Source organism: Oreochromis niloticus, linkage group LG1 (assembly GCF_001858045.2).
Source record: "Oreochromis niloticus isolate F11D_XX linkage group LG1, O_niloticus_UMD_NMBU, whole genome shotgun sequence".
In the NCBI taxonomy this organism is placed as follows: Eukaryota; Metazoa; Chordata; class Actinopteri; order Cichliformes; family Cichlidae; genus Oreochromis; species Oreochromis niloticus.
The window spans coordinates 12,799,269-12,816,912 of record NC_031965.2 but is presented as its reverse complement, the minus strand read 5'-3'; the positions used below and the strand labels follow the sequence as shown (position 1 = coordinate 12,816,912).

At 38.6% G+C, this 17,644-nt stretch overlaps 2 protein-coding genes across 2 annotated transcripts; one reads left to right on the top strand and one right to left on the bottom strand.

The window, feature by feature from the left end:
• The first annotated feature begins 353 nt into the window (after positions 1–353).
• On the top strand, positions 354–6,049 carry slc24a5 (solute carrier family 24 member 5). The gene is given in 9 exon segments (XM_019356900.2): positions 354–676; positions 1,384–1,563; positions 1,889–1,972; positions 2,202–2,305; positions 2,458–2,558; positions 3,377–3,660; positions 3,779–3,835; positions 3,838–3,984; positions 5,257–6,049. Coding segments are annotated over 9 exon segments (1,443 nt in total). The 5' UTR covers positions 354–513; the 3' UTR covers positions 5,580–6,049.
• A 598-nt stretch (positions 6,050–6,647) lies between these two features.
• Positions 6,648–16,251, bottom strand: myef2 (myelin expression factor 2). Its single transcript, XM_019346681.2, is given in 18 exon segments — positions 6,648–7,035; positions 7,226–7,277; positions 7,927–8,004; positions 8,007–8,110; positions 9,651–9,710; positions 9,798–9,893; positions 10,026–10,124; positions 10,225–10,269; positions 10,628–10,729; positions 11,023–11,083; positions 11,172–11,221; positions 11,325–11,478; positions 12,234–12,425; positions 12,765–12,858; positions 12,955–12,962; positions 13,926–13,978; positions 14,773–14,972; positions 16,063–16,251. Coding segments are annotated over 18 exon segments (1,722 nt in total). The 5' UTR covers positions 16,173–16,251; the 3' UTR covers positions 6,648–6,871.
• Between the last annotated feature and the right edge of the window lie 1,393 nt (positions 16,252–17,644).

Sequence of the window (17,644 nt, the reverse complement as noted above, 5' to 3'; positions counted from 1 at the left end):
CTACACAAATCCTGTTTATGGTGATGTTCTGTCTACAATTACGAGTCAGATATGCGCAAAGGCCTAGTTGAGTGGCCTGCATGTACGCCCACAGTGCGCCCACAGTGCCACTGTTTGACGTGAAGATGATCATCTCCAAATTCAGCAAGTGTGTTGCTTAAATATGTATTTAATCAAGAAAACATTACATTTCCACTTGTAAAGCTGTATTGCAACTGTGTTTAAAGAAATCTGGATTTCACCCCCGCTGCGCCTCAGGCTGGAGTGTGTTCAAATCGACTGGAATGACTCGCAACTCGTGATCCCCATTCTTAGTAGCACCAGACTTTAAAATGTCCCCCCTCCCAGTAATCTCTCTTTGCAGCTTGCAGCCGTATGTAGTGTTAGATGCAGCGCTCACAAGCAATTTCAGTCCTTAGTACATTTGTGCAAGCTTGTTAGAGTAAAGACACACATGCGTCCTTGGACTAATCGCTAATTTTGTATTTATTTTTTGTTATATTTAATTTTCAAATGACTATGGGTACTGCTGTAGCTGTGCAGAAAAAGAAGAGAAAAGATTTTATACCTTACTTTCTGGGATTTGTAATATTTTTGTATTGCACGGTCAGTCTCCTTTCAGTAACAGCAAAAACAGCACAGGGAAGTCACTCTGTCAGGGTGCGTCGGGCCGTGGGTAAGCATATCTGAAACACCGTATGCAAGTGCGTGCGGGATTTTTGGGTTACTTTGTAACATTTTAGAACTGCCACAATAATCCGAGGGAGCTTTGTTTCATAGTGACAATCTGTTCAGTGTGTCATGAGTTATGTCACGGCAATAATGTGTGCGCAATCATGTGGCATAGCAACTGTGGCAATGTTTGCTTTACTAATCGTCGTATCTTATCGACATGAAAGACCGTGTAACTGCCATGAAAAGAGATCTAACCATCTTGGCTTCTTGGGGCGACAATTTGTGTGTATGAGTTGTTAAGAGTCGTTATTAGAGTCCTGTCAGGTTAGTTTTTACATTTAACGATGATTAGTTTTCGGTGCTTATGTATTTTATTTGATAATATTCTCGCGTGTATTTGTCAGGGGCGAGATTAAAGTTGAAAGAAGGTATTATCACACAAACGTTACTGGAGGCAACTGATTCATCCTCATCCCAGTCTCCATAAAGACATTCTTCCTCAGGCTTTTCCGTAGTGACGTATTCGACCAAAATGGCCAAACTGAAACTTTTCTGTGTAATTAAATTTTAGTTGACTTTACTAAAATGTTCTAAAATGTTTTTCTTTCTTATTTTTGCATTACTTTACTATAATAACCTTGATCTGAACGTGTGTGTGTGTGTGTGTGTGTGTGTGTGTGTGTGTGTGTGTTGTTCCTGCCGTTTTAGAGAATGAGACCGAATGCATCCCGCCACAGTCCTCCGAGTTTCCTGAAGGCTTCTTCACAGTGCAGGAGAGGAAGGATGGAGGGCTCATCATTTATTTTATGCTTATTTTCTACATGCTTTTGGCTGTCGCTATAGTCTGCGACGATTACTTTCTGCCATCATTAGAAGTAATCAGTGAACGTAAGTTCTACATAACACACACGTTTCCAATAGAACATGTGTGTGTGAGGTGCAGGCTTGGGTGGAAGTTCTCATTGTATTTTTGCACTGTATGATTATCAGAGCAATTTATTTATAACAGCAAATTCTAACATCATTTCTTGATTAGTCATTGACTGACTAAATAAGCCCACAGTGGGCAGATATGTAATGTAATATCAGAGACAAATCCTTAAAAATATATATATCATTCTGTTAATGGGCCATTTGAGGAGGGATTGTGCTATTGTTGAACAAAACTGTGCATTATAATTTTTTTGTGTGTGTTATTTTGGACCTCTCTCAGGTCTGGGATTGTCACAGGACGTAGCAGGAGCCACATTTATGGCAGCTGGAAGTTCTGCACCTGAACTTGTCACAGCCTTCCTAGGTAATCACCCATTGAGTAAAAACCTAATTATGATAATGATGACCCCAGCATGATCATCTGTGTCTTTGTGGCATTCCCCAGCCTGACACAGTGACTTTACCATATGGGAACAAAAAGGAAAAGTGTCCTTGAATTAGGCTATTTTAACTTTCAGCTCTTTATTTCTTTTCCCTGTCATGCTTCCTCATTGCTCCTGGCTTCAAAGCTAAAATGTGCTCTTTACTGTCAGGTGTGTTTGTGACAAAAGGCGACATTGGGGTCAGCACCATTGTGGGATCGGCTGTCTACAACCTGCTAGGAATCTGTGGTGCCTGTGGACTTTTAGCCTCTATGGTACATTCTGACACGATAACACATAAGATACAGACAAACATTACACTTCTGCTAACTACTTGTGTGTAGCAGTTCCACTTTTGCTCAGCCAAAACAGAAGGATGGTTGTGTTTTATGAGCCTTAAACCACTTATTTTTGTTTCCTTTATCAGGCTGGGCGTCTCACCTGTTGGTCACTATTCAGGGACTGCCTGGCATATGGGATCAGTGTCGCTGCTGTCATTGGCATTATTTCAGATAACAAGGTTTACTGGTGAGTGTATTTGTGTGTACTGACTCATCATTACATGAATCATCTTAAGACCTTTCACCACATACAAACAGGGGTTGAATTTGGGTTGTAAAAGACTTTGTCCTTTTATAAGAGACTATTTTATAACCCAAAGGGTGGTAACAAGATACAAAGTCATTTACAGCTTTTTATTGCCTCTTGTGATGTAGACAAAAACAAATTAAAAGAGATCACAAAACAATTTGTACAGTGCAGGTATTTACAGGGGTTTTTTTTCTTTTTGTTTTTTTATGGTACTGTCGTAACTATATCCATGGCTAAAAAAAAGTAACAACAATTTGGAGAATTACAGATGGAAAAAATGTTGAAATAATCCAATGGTCAAAAGCCACTGAAAAGTATGTTTTCTGACCTTAATTGAGGGAAGTGAGACCTGCAGTGTTTTAGATGTTGATCTGGGTTCTTTTGCAACCTCCTGGGTGAGTCGTTGAAGAACTCTTGAAGTATTTTCGGTAGGCCGGTCACTCTGGTGAAGTTTCACCACTGTTCCAAGTTTTCTCCATTTTTGGATAATGGCTCTCACCGTGGTTCATCACTGCTGTTACTTACATATACATAATAAGTGAAAAGTGCATTTTGTATTTACTCAGGTTATCTTTGTCTAATATTAAAATTTGTTTATGTTCTGAAACATCTAAGTCTGACAAATATGCAAAAAAACGAAAAACTCAGGAAGGGGACAAATGCTTTTTCACAGCATTGTATGTTTTATTGACAATTTTTTTATTTACAGTATGTCAATGAACTATTAATGCTCAAACTGTGTATTTTGTTGACAGGTATGATGCTGCCTGTCTCCTGCTGGTCTATGGCGTTTACATTGTGGTTCTGTGCTTTGACCTTCGCATCAGTGAGTTTGTCTTGAGGAAGCTGAGTCCTTGCTGCACGTGTCTGGGTTCAGGTTCTGGTGAAAAGATTGAGACACAGCGTCTGCTGGGCTGGAATGACGACACCAGCTTGCGAGTCCACAGTCGCTCCAGAACAGACAGTGGGATCTTCCACGACGAGTCGGGATACTCTCACCTGTCCCTCAGCCTACACGGACTCAATGAGATTCCTGAGGGTAAGGCGCACTTCTTGGTGGCACAGTAAAACTCCTTTTTTTCACCACCACTTTGAGTCATTCGCCTTCATGTTTGATCTACGAGAGATATATGATGTATATTCTCTCATACCAGCAGAGCATAAAAGTGTCTTTGCCGTCCCGGAGAGCGACCTGAAAAGGATTCTCTGGGTACTGTCCTGCCTATCATCACTCTGCTTTTCCTCACCATCCCTGACTGCAGGAGAAGGTTCTGGAAGCAGTGGTTCATGATCACTTTCCTCATGTCAGCAGTCTGGATCTCAGCTTTTACATATGTGCTGGTGTGGATGGTCACTGTAGTCGGTAAGATGGCTGTTTTAACTCTGAAGTCTGTAATAAAATTCTGTAGTTCTCATTAAACTTTTGCAGATTAGCTGCAGGTGTAAATTAGCTCATCACCCACTGAGCCACGGCAGATCACAAGTGTTGAAACTTGTGAGAAAAACATTTGATTTGCAGAGTACAGTCACATGTTGGTCTGCTGGTTAATTCCTGGGATGCCATTGTCTGAGCAGGTTCAGAGGGGGCCTATTGTAGCTCCAGTGGGCCATGTGCCTAGCCGGCCACAGCAATTAACAGGGGGCTCACCCCTGAGGAAACACAGTCATGTGAGGACTGGGTGTATACAGAACTTGGCAGGGCTGCAAGAACCCCTCCACCTTCCCTCTACAAAAGAATGAACTATAAAACTGATGTACGTTCAGGGTAAAAAGGCAAAATCATCATGTGACAGTGGCAGGTCTACTTAATGTATAATGAGATTATTATCCAGTAGTTCTCAGAAAGGCTCACATGCACATACAAGGAAAGTTGAGTCTTACGAAATACCAGGCATGTAGGCTCTGTACCGAATTGGACAGTACAGAGAACTCAGTCACAGTTCACAGGCAGGATTGTAAGGATTCATTTAAGGTGGTGATTAATATTGGTGAGTTGTTTTCTGGATCACTTTGCCTGAAATTTATTTATTTTCCTCTGATGAATGTGGATTCTGGATAATGGACAATGTCTAATGATGGATTGGATTTTCAAAAAGCGAATAGGAGCAGATGTGCTGTTTACTTAACTTGATAATAGGATTTCACATTTCTGTGGAAGATCCACAGTACTATGTACTTTTGAGCGATGCCTCATTTCTTGAGAAATATTTCCATCAGGTTTTCTACCTGACCTTTTACAGGGGAATGTTTCTGTTGAGCAACTTAACACTGACCTATGAGTCATTCAAGCATAAAAAACCAAAAAAAATTACCTAAGGGAAGAACCAGTGTTGTGTCTACACATTACAGACGACTTAGCAGAGAACCAATTTAATTTGTATCTTTAGGCACTTTGTTACTAGCATCTTGTCGCAAAACATAATTTGTTCGCATTTTTCACCGACTTGACCACAGAAGTGGTATCTCTTTAGTTGATAATGCCTGTCAAGAAGCATCAGCCATCTGTAAAACAGTGCAGGCTCCATCATGGTTTGGAGCTTCATTTCAGTCAGTGGTGTTAGACACAGAAATTGCACTAACTCAGTTTTTGCTTTATATACTGTAATTCCATGTACACTTTTTTTTTTTTCTTAAGGGAAAGCTGATATGGCCATGTCCAACATCGTGGGCTCTAACGTGTTTGACATGCTGTGCCTGGGTTTGCCTTGGTTCATCAAAACTGCCTTTGTGGACACAAACAACCCTGTAGAGGTCAACAGCACCGGACTGGTCTTCATTTCCTCCACACTTCTCCTTTCAATCGTCTTCCTTTTCGTAGCCGTGCACATCAACGGATGGAAGTTGGATTGGAAGTTGGGAATCGTTTCGCTCATATGCTACATCCTCTTTGCCACTCTGTCCATCCTTTATGAGCTGGGAATTATTGGGAATAATCCCCTAAGACTGTGCAGCGACTGAGATCTGACCTTCTCAGGACTAAAGCCATATTTTCTGAGACAAAACAAAAACGTTAAGCTTTTAAAAATTTACAAATATCAAGTTTCTTCGGCGCACATACCTGATGGTCACATCTCAGTGAACTATTGGTAATATAATTACCAAAGGTGGCAGTGTTCCTAGGATCCATGGGCGTGTTCACCAAGATCCAGACAAGACCAGTATCATCACAAGGCCCATCTTCACATTCCAAGACATTCCCTGTCTTACATAAGGGTCATGAACAAAAAGCTACTGCTCCCACAGGTTTACTGCAGATTTCCAATAAGAAAAGAAATAAAAGGTTTAAACTGAACTCATTTGGCCTTGTCCTTTTTAAGAGGATGACTGAGCTAAGACAAAAAGACTTATTTCTCTGATAAGCTTTTATGAGCGAGAAAGAATGGTAGGAGCCATAAATAGTAAAAAAAAAAAAAAAAAAAAAAAAAAAACTTTCCACTCATCTTCAGTTCCCTAAAACTGTCACGCATTCATTTTTTTTAAAACCACCAAGTCTGCAATGCTTATGTGGACTTCAGACACTAATCTACTCTTACAAGAAACCCAACAACGTTGTAGTTCAAACTAAGCACAAAAACCTTCCAAAGACTTCCAAGAAAGGAATTAGTTCAAAACTGTAGCAAACCTAATTCAAATAAAGATACAGTTAAAATCGAGTTTTAATCCGTAGCTTTGATGAAACCTTTTTAACAGCTTGAGGAAGCACTGTTACATATTTTTTCGGGGCGGCTCCGATGTCTTCACCGTTTTGTTAGGTGTCCGTATTGACTTGACTAAAAAAAACAAATTAAAAATTAGTAGAAACTTAAAACTTTAAATACTTGGAATATCTTTTTGTAATAAATGTTCCAATAAAATAAACTCATACAGAGTTTGATCTGTGGACTATTGTGGTATTTTCCAGATCTGAAGTCGCCAATGTAGAACACTGTTCTTAGGGGGGTGGGGGCAGCACTACAGCAGCAGTTTACACAATGAAGAACAACTTTGAGACTTTGATCTCAGGAGAATTTACAACCACCAAGTTTAAAAATTACAAACTTTATTTGGTCAAATAAACTGTCTCACAAATTAAAAAGGGTTTATAAAACAAAGAAAATAGCTATGTAGTTTACATTAACAAACAAAAAAGGACGAAAGAAAGAAACATTGAACACGTGACGATATGAAGTAATTATGTTTTTAAAACAAAACAAAAGATCATTGGCAAGGGGACTGAAAGTGTACGTGTTAGCTTCACTTCTACAAAGGATCTAGGCGTTTCGATCAATACGGACGTCCACCTCTCGGCCATTTATCTTGGTTCCATTCATCATCCTGCAGGCCTTCTCGGCACTCTCTGGAGAGTCGAATCTCACCGTTCCGCATCCCTTCGACTTTCCATTCTCCATCTTGATTTCTGCAAACATTACCTGACCTGTAGCAGAAAAGAATGAGCAATGGCCGAATTGTGAAAGCAGAATCTTTAACAAAGTGCTGATCAAATCTTAAATTTTGCCCTTTGTTTTCAGCGATCAATCGTGGTAAAATGACAAAAGCGCTCCAGTGGTTCGTGAATTAAACAAAGAATATTTAATTCAGTGGTCTATAATAAGCGAAACACTTACCACAGTGACTGAACTTGTCTTTCAGTTTTTGCCATGTCAAATCATAGGACAGCTATAAAACACAAAAATATACTTAGTCATTACATTTGTCAGCATTAATACATTTACAGCTGGACCTTTGTACAGGAATCAAACATGTCAAAGATGACATTGAACTGATCATAAATCCTCCAAGCAAAAATGAATGACTCATGGAAGCACACCACATATTATTAATAACTTTTATTGGATAGCTGCGTAAGCGCACAAAGGCCCAGCAACAATATATTTAATGACGTCTAATGAACGTTTATCACGTTAAAGTTTAACTGATCATGTTAGCACAGCGGACTGATTAAAGAAGCAGTAAATTTAGATACACAAATGTCTTAAGAACATATCTAAACAAAAGAGGAATGATGAGTAAAAAAGCAAGCCATTTTTTATTCTTATTGTCTGCATACAGCAGTGTGCACTACTACCTTGGCTTGCAGAAAAATTGATCAGTTTTGGCATGAGAAATTGTAACACAAGTGGTGTTTGCTAAACCTGGACCTTCGAATGCCCCTTTAACATTTTAAACTTTGAGTGGCAGCATACTATAGTGCAAGCACTATGACTACTATCACTATCAAGACTAACTGTATGGGAAGATAAGGATGTCCACAGATGTAACAGCTCTGCAAATCCGAATAAATGAATGTGTTTTTATTTCTGCTTACATTGCGCACAAATATCTGGCAACCTGCTTTGGACCCTGACCCTCTGTCCGACATGCCTCCACCCATGTGGCCCGGCCCCCGCCGCCATAGCCACCAAAGCCACGGTTCATGTCCATTCCTGACATTCCCAAACGGTCAAAGCTGGAGCCCATTCGGTCCATCGACATATTCCCCATTCCGCCACCTGAGCACACACACAAACAATTTAACCTAATGCAGTTAAGCTTTAACAGGGTCATGTTTGCAGTTTCCTGCACTGCTGCAGAACTACAAAGTCTCATGACAGATTTCTGTGAATTGGGACTTTAAAAACACTTTGCACCGTTTATATTAATAATTTATTAATTATATTAATAAAATGTAACCGAAGTGTATCTAAACACTGCAGAAGAGGATTGATTTTCCTCTTCCAAACTTGCTATCACAGAAGCCAATGTCGCCATGACACTGTTTACACAGTGGGTGCAGACTCTGTACCAGTTTAAATTATTAGTCACCACACTGCACGAAGAATCAATAGGAAAGCTTCATTCTTTTGTGAAAAGAAAATATTTTAACCACTGACAAACCACTATACCCCTTTTTAGTCTCTAACAAACAAAGTAATTGTCCATCTACTATAGCATTTGCTATAGTACAGGCAGCAGTGTTCTGAATACTTTCAGTCTAATATTTTAAACAAGCCCAGGATGAAATGGAAGAATACCATAAGGATGGTCAACCAAAACTTGACAACTCCATGATCATAGATTCCATCTTACAATGTAACGGTAAAGGTTTTCAGGTTTGTGCGGGTTTTTTGGCATACATGAAACAGAAAGTGCATATTTTCTCTGTGGGTTGCTGTGGTCAGCCAGGCACATGGCGCACTGCTGTTTTTTCTTGGTCTTGAAAATGCATCTCTTTTCTCCAAGTACTTTTCCACAAATATGAGTGACACACACAACGAAACAATTTAATTCTTCTATTTTTTTTAACTTCTCATTGTTTTAGAGTAATTTAATTCATTAAAAACAAACAAACAAACAAAAAAAAAACCTGTTATATCTTATTCGTTATGTTACCAAAAATAAAATAGGTGTGGTGACGGTCTGTCGTGACATGAGGATCTGCAAAATACACCGATGTGCATGCTAATAAGTGAAAGATATTAATACACTACTTTCTTAATCTGTGTGACAACCATGACCACGAGTTTCCACACCCACTGCTAAGTGTATGACAGTTCAGGAGATTAGGTCGCTGTAATCAGCCATAAAGATCTAAGCCTCTGTTTCTCTATTCAAATGTTATCCTTCCCTGTAAGAAAGAAAACAGAGCCCCAATTTATGCAATGCTGGAAAGATGATGACTCTATGCTTACCACATCATTGTAAAGCTTACCAGCAAACATTCAGCAACAACAAGGCTACCACTTTAAACAGGTAGGAAGCATTATATGAGAGATGTTATTTTTGTTATAGCAGGAAATCCTGTTAATTTCGTTTCATTCTTTAATTTTTCCATGTTTATCAATTTACACTGTTTAAGTAAAAGAGTTATATTTTACAAAAAAGTGTCATACTTGAAAAAGAATAAATATTTAAACTACTAGAAGGAATGGATGATTTGGGGGCAGCCAAAACTTAAGTAAGAGTTCTGTTATGAGTCTCATGTACCTTTAATTACAGAAGAACTGCTATAAAAATGATCATTGGAGAATTTTTTTTTTTCCTAACCTGTACCTAATCCAGTTCCCATGTGCCCCATGCCACCACTGCCCATGCCTCCTCCAAAGCCTCCACCTAAAGAAGAGTGCAAGTTTATGGAAATTAGATTAAACCACAGTGCAGCAGAAATCACAGCCTCCCTTAAGTGAGAGTATAACTTACCCATTCCTCCAAAAGAATCCCCAAATCCTCGATTCATTGGCATGTCACCGTGCCCAAAGTCCCGATCCATTCCACCCATTCCTGATCGGTACATATCTTAACGCCAAAAACACAACAAAAGAGAAACAAAACAAACAAACAACAATAAAACGAGATGACTCAATTAGTTACCAATAACAAATAGATAACCTGATTTTTCTGCCCACTAAGGGGAAAACACAGACTTACCTCCCATTCTGCCAACTGGTGCCATGTCCCTCCCTCCAAAGCCACCCATACTGCCCATGCTATCCATGCCTCCAAAGCCTCCACTCCCACTACTCATTCCTATCAAAAGCAGAACAGAATAAAGAAATCCCCTTTGTTAACACCAAGGTAACCATGGTCATTCAACAGGAAAGAAACTCATAGGCAGCAAAAAGCTCACCTCCCCCAAGTCTGTTCATTCCACCATAACCTGATACATCCATACCTGGCAAAAGATGAAGGAGCATCAAATTACAAGAGATTGATGTAATTCAATAAAATCTACAAAGTAAAAGCGCTGAAATATTATTATCTGGACAGAGCTCTGCTCATTTTATTTCTTTGCATATCAAGGCTAATAGAAAAACAGACACTGGTATGTTGCATATATATCAGTCTAACTTGAACACAGTTAACATTGCCTTGAGACCCTAATGTGATGATCAGCTAGTGGAGATGTATTTCTGTTGGATAAATATATGCTTGTAAAGACAAACTGTTACAACTCGGCATATATACTATTATATTTGCGCTGAATATAATTTAAACCTTAAGCTGAAAGAATATCTCAAAAGGTGACTGACCTCCAGGTCCCATAGAGCTCATGCCGCTTCCACCACTCAAGCGGTTGGCATTGATGGGTTGACCTCCTGGCCCCAAACCCATTCCAATACCACCTAGACCACCTACACAAAGAACAAAAATGCCTTCTGTATTGTCTCCACCCACAAGAACTGCTCAAGACATACGTAATACTAAAGGCACACTGCCATTTTGGTTAACAAATTATTTATTCACTCTTACACCATCTTGTTAATTTTTTTTGCAGCTGTTCACATCCTGTTCTGGTAAGGTGTGTTTACTTGACTAATGACCAAGCACCACCATATTAACTGCCGGAAATTACTAAACTGTCATAAAACTATTTTTTAAATTACATTTTTTTTCGCTTATGATGAGGGAATAACAGCAAACTCACGTGGTAACTGAGGCGCTTTTTCTACTTGCCGGAAGTCTTCAGCGGGTAGAGACTTCTCATCCTGCAAGACCAAGCATTTTTTTTTCCCTTCACACTGCACAGCTTAAAGCACACTGTAACTTAAAAAAACAAAAACAACACACACCTACCATTTTAACATGCATCTGCCTGTCGAAGAGCATCTGTCCATTGAACATGGCTGGAATCAACGTCAAGGAGAATGCCGTGGTAAAAACTGTACAGATTAAGTTCTTTTTCTCTTTTTGTTTCTTTTTTAATTCATACCTAATTGTGAAGGATACAAATGGCCTGCACAGCTTCCAGTGGCTGCTCAAAAGTAACTGTTCCCATCCCACGGCTCTTGCCATCTTTATCTTCCTTTACATCTGCTCGCTTCACCACACCGGCCATGCTAAACACCTCTTTTAACTTCTTCCACCCCACCTTAAAATCCAGCTGTTGAACAACAGAAAGACACCAGTGAGTTTAATAAACAGGAAAAAAAATGACTACACAGATTTGGACACTGCTATACCTCCGTACCAGTGACAGGCACACTGTGCACACTGTGCGGTAAAGATGGCACAGCAGAGCTTTTGTATGCGTCTCCTATGCTAATGAAGGGTGGTGACGGTGGTACAGTGGGGAGTTCATTTCCCATTTTCAGTACGAAGACAAAGTAAAGTGGATTATACTACTGCTTACGGTAAACAGTAAACATTAGTGGATGGATATCACATGAAAGGGGTTAAAACAATACTGTGTCAGTAGTCATCGAAGTTATTTTGGGTTCTCTCCAGGTGGACCGCCCTCTGCCAACAATAATTCTAAATTACAAGTCGTTAAATAAACAGTAATTCTTAACTGTAATGGTGAAAGTGGATTTGCTTGCTAAACAGTTGTAGGTAAAGCATATACACATATCATAAAAAACTTTTTTTCTTTTTTTTTTTAAATAACACAATGTTTAGGCCCAGCTGAAGGTCCATTAAACCCTGGTGGGCCGCCAGGCTTAAAATAGACTGGCACAAATCCTGTAGAAACATATGACTGTGGACGTATTTCACAGCTGGTGAAATATTTATTTAGTAATACTAATCTCTGGTGCCAAGTTTTTAAATTACTTTAAAGCCTTCACTATGTAAACGAGTGTGCTTGGCAGATGTCTACAATTGCACAGTGGTAATTAATGTTTAATAACATTTCCTTACATTAGCTACAAACACAGTGTTGCCAAGTCGCCCAGCCTCCAGCGCATGGATGACTTCAGGTGGGATGTTAGGGTTGTTAGCAATGGAGGGCGGGAGGTTCATCACACCAGGCCCCATGTCCTGCCCACGGCCTCCCTGTTGACCTCCTCCCATGCGTTGCAACACACGGCGGGCATGCTCTCCATCAGGGTCCTTAAATAGAAAACACCACCATTTAATCAATATTCTACATTATCACAAATGCTAAATTTGTGATAAAATTTAAGAAAGACTAGAGAAAAAAAAAAAACTAGAAAAATTCGCAGTGTCATTTTAATTTAGTGGTACATCACTGGATATTTTCAGATCTGATGATAACAAAAATATCTGTAATGTAACAATGCTACATCATGGTTATCACCACCAATCTTTTTATGACTGCTTTATATGCTCACAATCTAAAGAAAATAGCAACATGAGATCAGCTTTTCTTAAAAAAAAAAAAAAAAAAAAAAGAACAGCTAAATATAATCTGTAATCTATGATTCTCACCTCCTTGATGTTGAGTGGCCTTCCACTCAGGTCATGTTTATTCATAGTTAATACTGCCTTCTTCACAAACTCCTCATCTTTGAACTCCACCACACTGTTGAATGAGGCAAACGGAAACACCAGACGAGTCAATGTGAGCACATCATTTAAAAACAAAAAGTTCTTTCTTTGAGAAAATAGGGTTTCTTACCCACACCCCTACGTAGGTGGCATCACAGGAGTTCAGGAGTCACAGAAGGAGGGAACAAAATAGAGTTAAAAACAAGATATTACAAACAAAAACATAATAAATACAACATCTCAACTAGATTTTAATATGTTATTTTATGCATGTTGGCCATATTTTCCTTGCTGGCTTGAGCCGGCTGGTTTTTTAACTTTACTGCAAGCAAGAAAAAAGGCTGGAAGAAAAAACAAACAAAAAAAAAACAAAACAGATTTCTTAATAATTAAAAATATTACAAGAAAGAAGAAAAATATCTAAACAGTAATACATAAAGGTTGTAGTTAAAAAAAACAACCATATTTGTCAGTAACATTTAAACATTCTATTATTCTACCTGAAAATATTTAGGTTTTGAACTGGACATTGATTACCAAGATAGATGAAAAAAAAGCCATAAAAAATGTATTTAGTACATTGTTTAGGATTAAGAAGTTCTGACTTTAAGAGAAAAGTTGTGTGCTTCATCTTTACATCTATTGCATCATTTGTTGCCATTTAACATAAAGACATAACAAAAACAACTACATGGTCTTTCGCAACTGCTTTGTTCCATTAAACAGAAAGCTTTGCCATATAACAGAATTGTAAAAAAAAATTTTGAGACATGAGGGTCAATCAATAAGACCAATCACACAACCCCGCATTTCCCTTTGGAAAATGGCCAAACAAACAAACTTTTAAACCAATTGAAATGACAACAACAAAAGCAAAAGTATACTCTTAGATAAATTCATTGGCTACATTTCCAAAAGTCAACAGGACATCTCCCTTTCAAATGAAAATCAATCATTAGCCATCTTTCAGGCTCTAAACACAACCTATAGTGTCTCCAGTTCATTAAACCCAAAGGATCAGAGCCTAAAAGAGCACTACATTATTAAGAGCCTGCTGAGGGCATTTAAAACCTCGTGCAGCAAGTTGGCCACATCACTTACCCTTGACTTTCCTTCAGCATCCTTAAAGAGCTCCACGTATGTAACCTCACCAACTACATGAGACATACAAAGGGAAAATACCAAAAGAACAAAGGAATTTAAGTCACCAAGTCTTCAAATCACCGCTGGCCTTGGCAATACAGCTACAGATGGAGATGTCCCCATTGATCAACAGCCAGCCCAGACCAACATCCCACCAGACAACACCATGCCTTTCTGGGCAGTGACTGAGACACCCAAAGGCCAAGGCCAGAAATATAAAAACAAAAACAGCAAAAAACAAAAAACACAGCTATATTAAACCTGGGAAAATTCAAATCAAAAGACTTCAACGTGATCAGTTTTGCAACAAATTCCATTCAAGGCAGTTGAGATGTTTAAGCTGTCCTTTGGCCTTTCAAAAGGTCTTTTTTGGAAGCTCTGTATTTCATAGAGTAAAACATTAGAATATTTTTCAGTGATACTAGCAAGATTCACCTTAATGCAGATGCAACAAAAACATTCAACAATCAAAATATTCCTTGCTGGATTGAGGTTACATTTTGGAGCTGACAATGCCAATAAAACAAGTAACTTTTCCTCACATACATATCAGCCCAAACTAAATTGGTGCCCATCCAAAAATAAATACATAAATAAAAGAATTAAAACTCCAATAACCTTAAATCACAATGTGGTGGTTCCTTGATATCTGCACTAAGTATATCCACAAAAGCTACACACAAATTAGCTGGCGTTAGAAGCAGACGTTCAGGCTTGTAACAAAACAAAACAAAGAGTCAACATCTTCTTATCAGCTGGAGAGAGACAGAGGGAAAGACACCATACCCATCACTGGGTAGATTACCTTTGTCACGCATTAGATCTTTAATTGCCTGCCACTTCATATCATATGGGATATTGCTGATGAACACTCTGTTCCTATGAGCACCCTTCTTTTCTCCACCATGTTTGTCTTTGTAGGGATGGTAGCGGCCTCCTCTTCTGCCTCCAGAGGACTTCTCTTTACCATCATGCTTTTCTTTGGGGGGCTTGCCTTCTTCTTCCCTACAAAATACAGAGAGATGCAGATCAGAGAACATCTCTAAACATCTTTCACTGATCACTGAGGCATTAACTTTAAAATCTACCCTTAATAAATTAGTAAGTAATAGCAGACTCATACTTTGTGATTTGCTTTAGAAATGTAATTTACATTTCTTTTAACCCTATACATACATAAAAACGCTACTCATGTTAATAAATTCTATAATATGGATCTAACGTAAAAAACATATCTAACATAGCCATACCCCCACCCACCCACCCAAAGCAATATGCATGCATACATGCTAGAAAAACTTTGTCTGCATGCCTTTCATCATTGATGGCCACACACTACTCCACTGTATCTTGACATTAGCACCTCTGTCTTTCTTTGGATTTCTTTGAGTGTAAATGACAACTATGTGAGTAGATGAGTGCATGAACAAAATAAAAGTATTCATGCAACTTCTGATTTTGCTAAAGACAAACATAATGAAGACTTTAATCAAATACAACATTTTATAAACCCGTATGAAAATACAGCGTGCATTTTAAATGAGCAGATACTTTAATGCGTACAGAGCACTTTAAATTATCTAAGGTCTAATTTCTGTGCAACAGCGCGGAGCCATTAGCAGCTAACTGCAGGTTTGTTAGCATAGCATAGCGCAATGGCCATAAACAATTGCACTAAAATTAGAATGGGTGCTAAGCACAGCATATAATGCGTATGGTTAATCTAACTAATTTAATTAAAGTAAGGCTGGCTTGTTGATAAAAAGCGCTGAATATCAGATTTTCGTTACAGATTAAGCAACATATTTACCTTTAGCTAAATATGCAAGCACAACACAATGGAGAGTAGCACCTAACCGAGAATGACCCATTGCACCAGCCTTGTAACATTATAGCCAGAGTTTATGGAGATGTATATATACCTTAAAGTGTTACATTATATTTGAACTTAACACAAATAATTTAACGTTATATTTCTTACAAGAGGTTGGATGATTCTTTGCTAACAATAGCTAGCATCCAAGGACTCCATTTTAGCTAAGCTAGCTAACAGCGACGCAGAAGGACCAGACAATATTGCAACTTTTTAACTCACATTTTCACGCCGTTGGGTGTTTCTTCAGATGTCTCGTCGGGTTCCGACTTGACTGATTCAGAAATTTCCTCCTCCTGTGGTTCCTCTTTAAGCGTTTCAACATCTGCCATGTTGAGGTTTATTTTCCCTACACACAACGCAGGATACCCCGATCGCTACGCAGTTCAAAATGTGCTGGGAAGATATGTGATTCCAACGCGAGATTTGGGAGCTGTTGCTAGGCATCGTGGGAGAATTGAATAGTATAGGTGTCAATGGACACGGGTAAAAAGAAAAAAGAAAATCCTTTAAAAAGAATGTGGAGGTGATTTCTCTCTAAATTGAAAATGCAGCGATTCTTACCTTTTTTTTTTTCTTACGTGCCCCACTTTATTTTAGCAATAAAAAGATTCCAAGTTACCATCAGCAGAACTTTTGTTTTTCCACCAAAGCCATTTTATACATGCACAAAACAACGTGCGATCAAGTGTCTACTAAAATGAAAAACTTTGGATACTGTGAAAATGTCTACTAACAATATAGTGCAAAAAATGTCTTATAAAGGATTCTAGAGCAACCGCTATTTTATATGCGTATTTGTCCCTTCTCCAGATAAAAAAAAAGACCAAACAAAAAAGAAAAATAAACTGGGGTGATGTTTGGGTACAGAATATACAGAAGTTCCGTGTTACTGAATCTGTTTAAACTTTCTTAAAATATGATCCAATAAAGCTCCAAGGTCCATCAAGCACATCAGGTCCATCCCAGAGAATTGCCTGCTCCACTAATTCGATCTCAATAACATCTTTATGGCAGCTTTCCATCCTCAAACTGTTTGGTTTGTGTTGCTTTAAGTTTATTAAAAATGATCTGTTTGCTGGTTAGAAAGGCCAGTGCTATAATAAATTTGCTTTCCTGTTTCAGACATTGTAATTCATAAAGCAATACCAGTATTACCTATAAACTACAATATTCCAGGCAGCACACTCACAGTGTCAGACTAAAATGTCCCATCTTATTGATTATCATGCAGAGCCAAGTCTATTCATCATTCCTGAAACTATTGATTAATGCACTTTTACTCCACTGCAGAAATACTTTCAATTTCTTCACACAATCAGCTTTAACATTTGAAGAGAATCTGCTCAGCGAGCCCTGGGGAGATTCCACCAGTGGAGAAATACTTTTAAAGCTGATTTTTAACATCACAGTTTAAAGTTGTACAGTTGTACAGAACTCTTTGCCCAGCAGGTTTGTAGTCCTAGGAAAGATATTCCATAGAAACAGCTAGGTGCTGCTAATCGAATGCTCTTGATTAACTGGTCATCAGTAAGTGTGAGCACCTGCGTAAAAGCAAACATTTTAACAGTTTGCTTATCTGCAACATTCAGATATGTGACAATCTCCCCAGGAGTGAATGACCCAGTAAATTCACCCCAAAGTCAGACGATGCAATACACACAGTAATTGCATCTCATGGTCTACATGTCTTTTGTCATGTTCTGTGGACAGACCGGACCAGACAGTGGAGATGTCTGAACATAATGTAGAGCACAGTGTTTGGTGAAAACCAAACACAACAAATCACCACAGTACTGTGGTG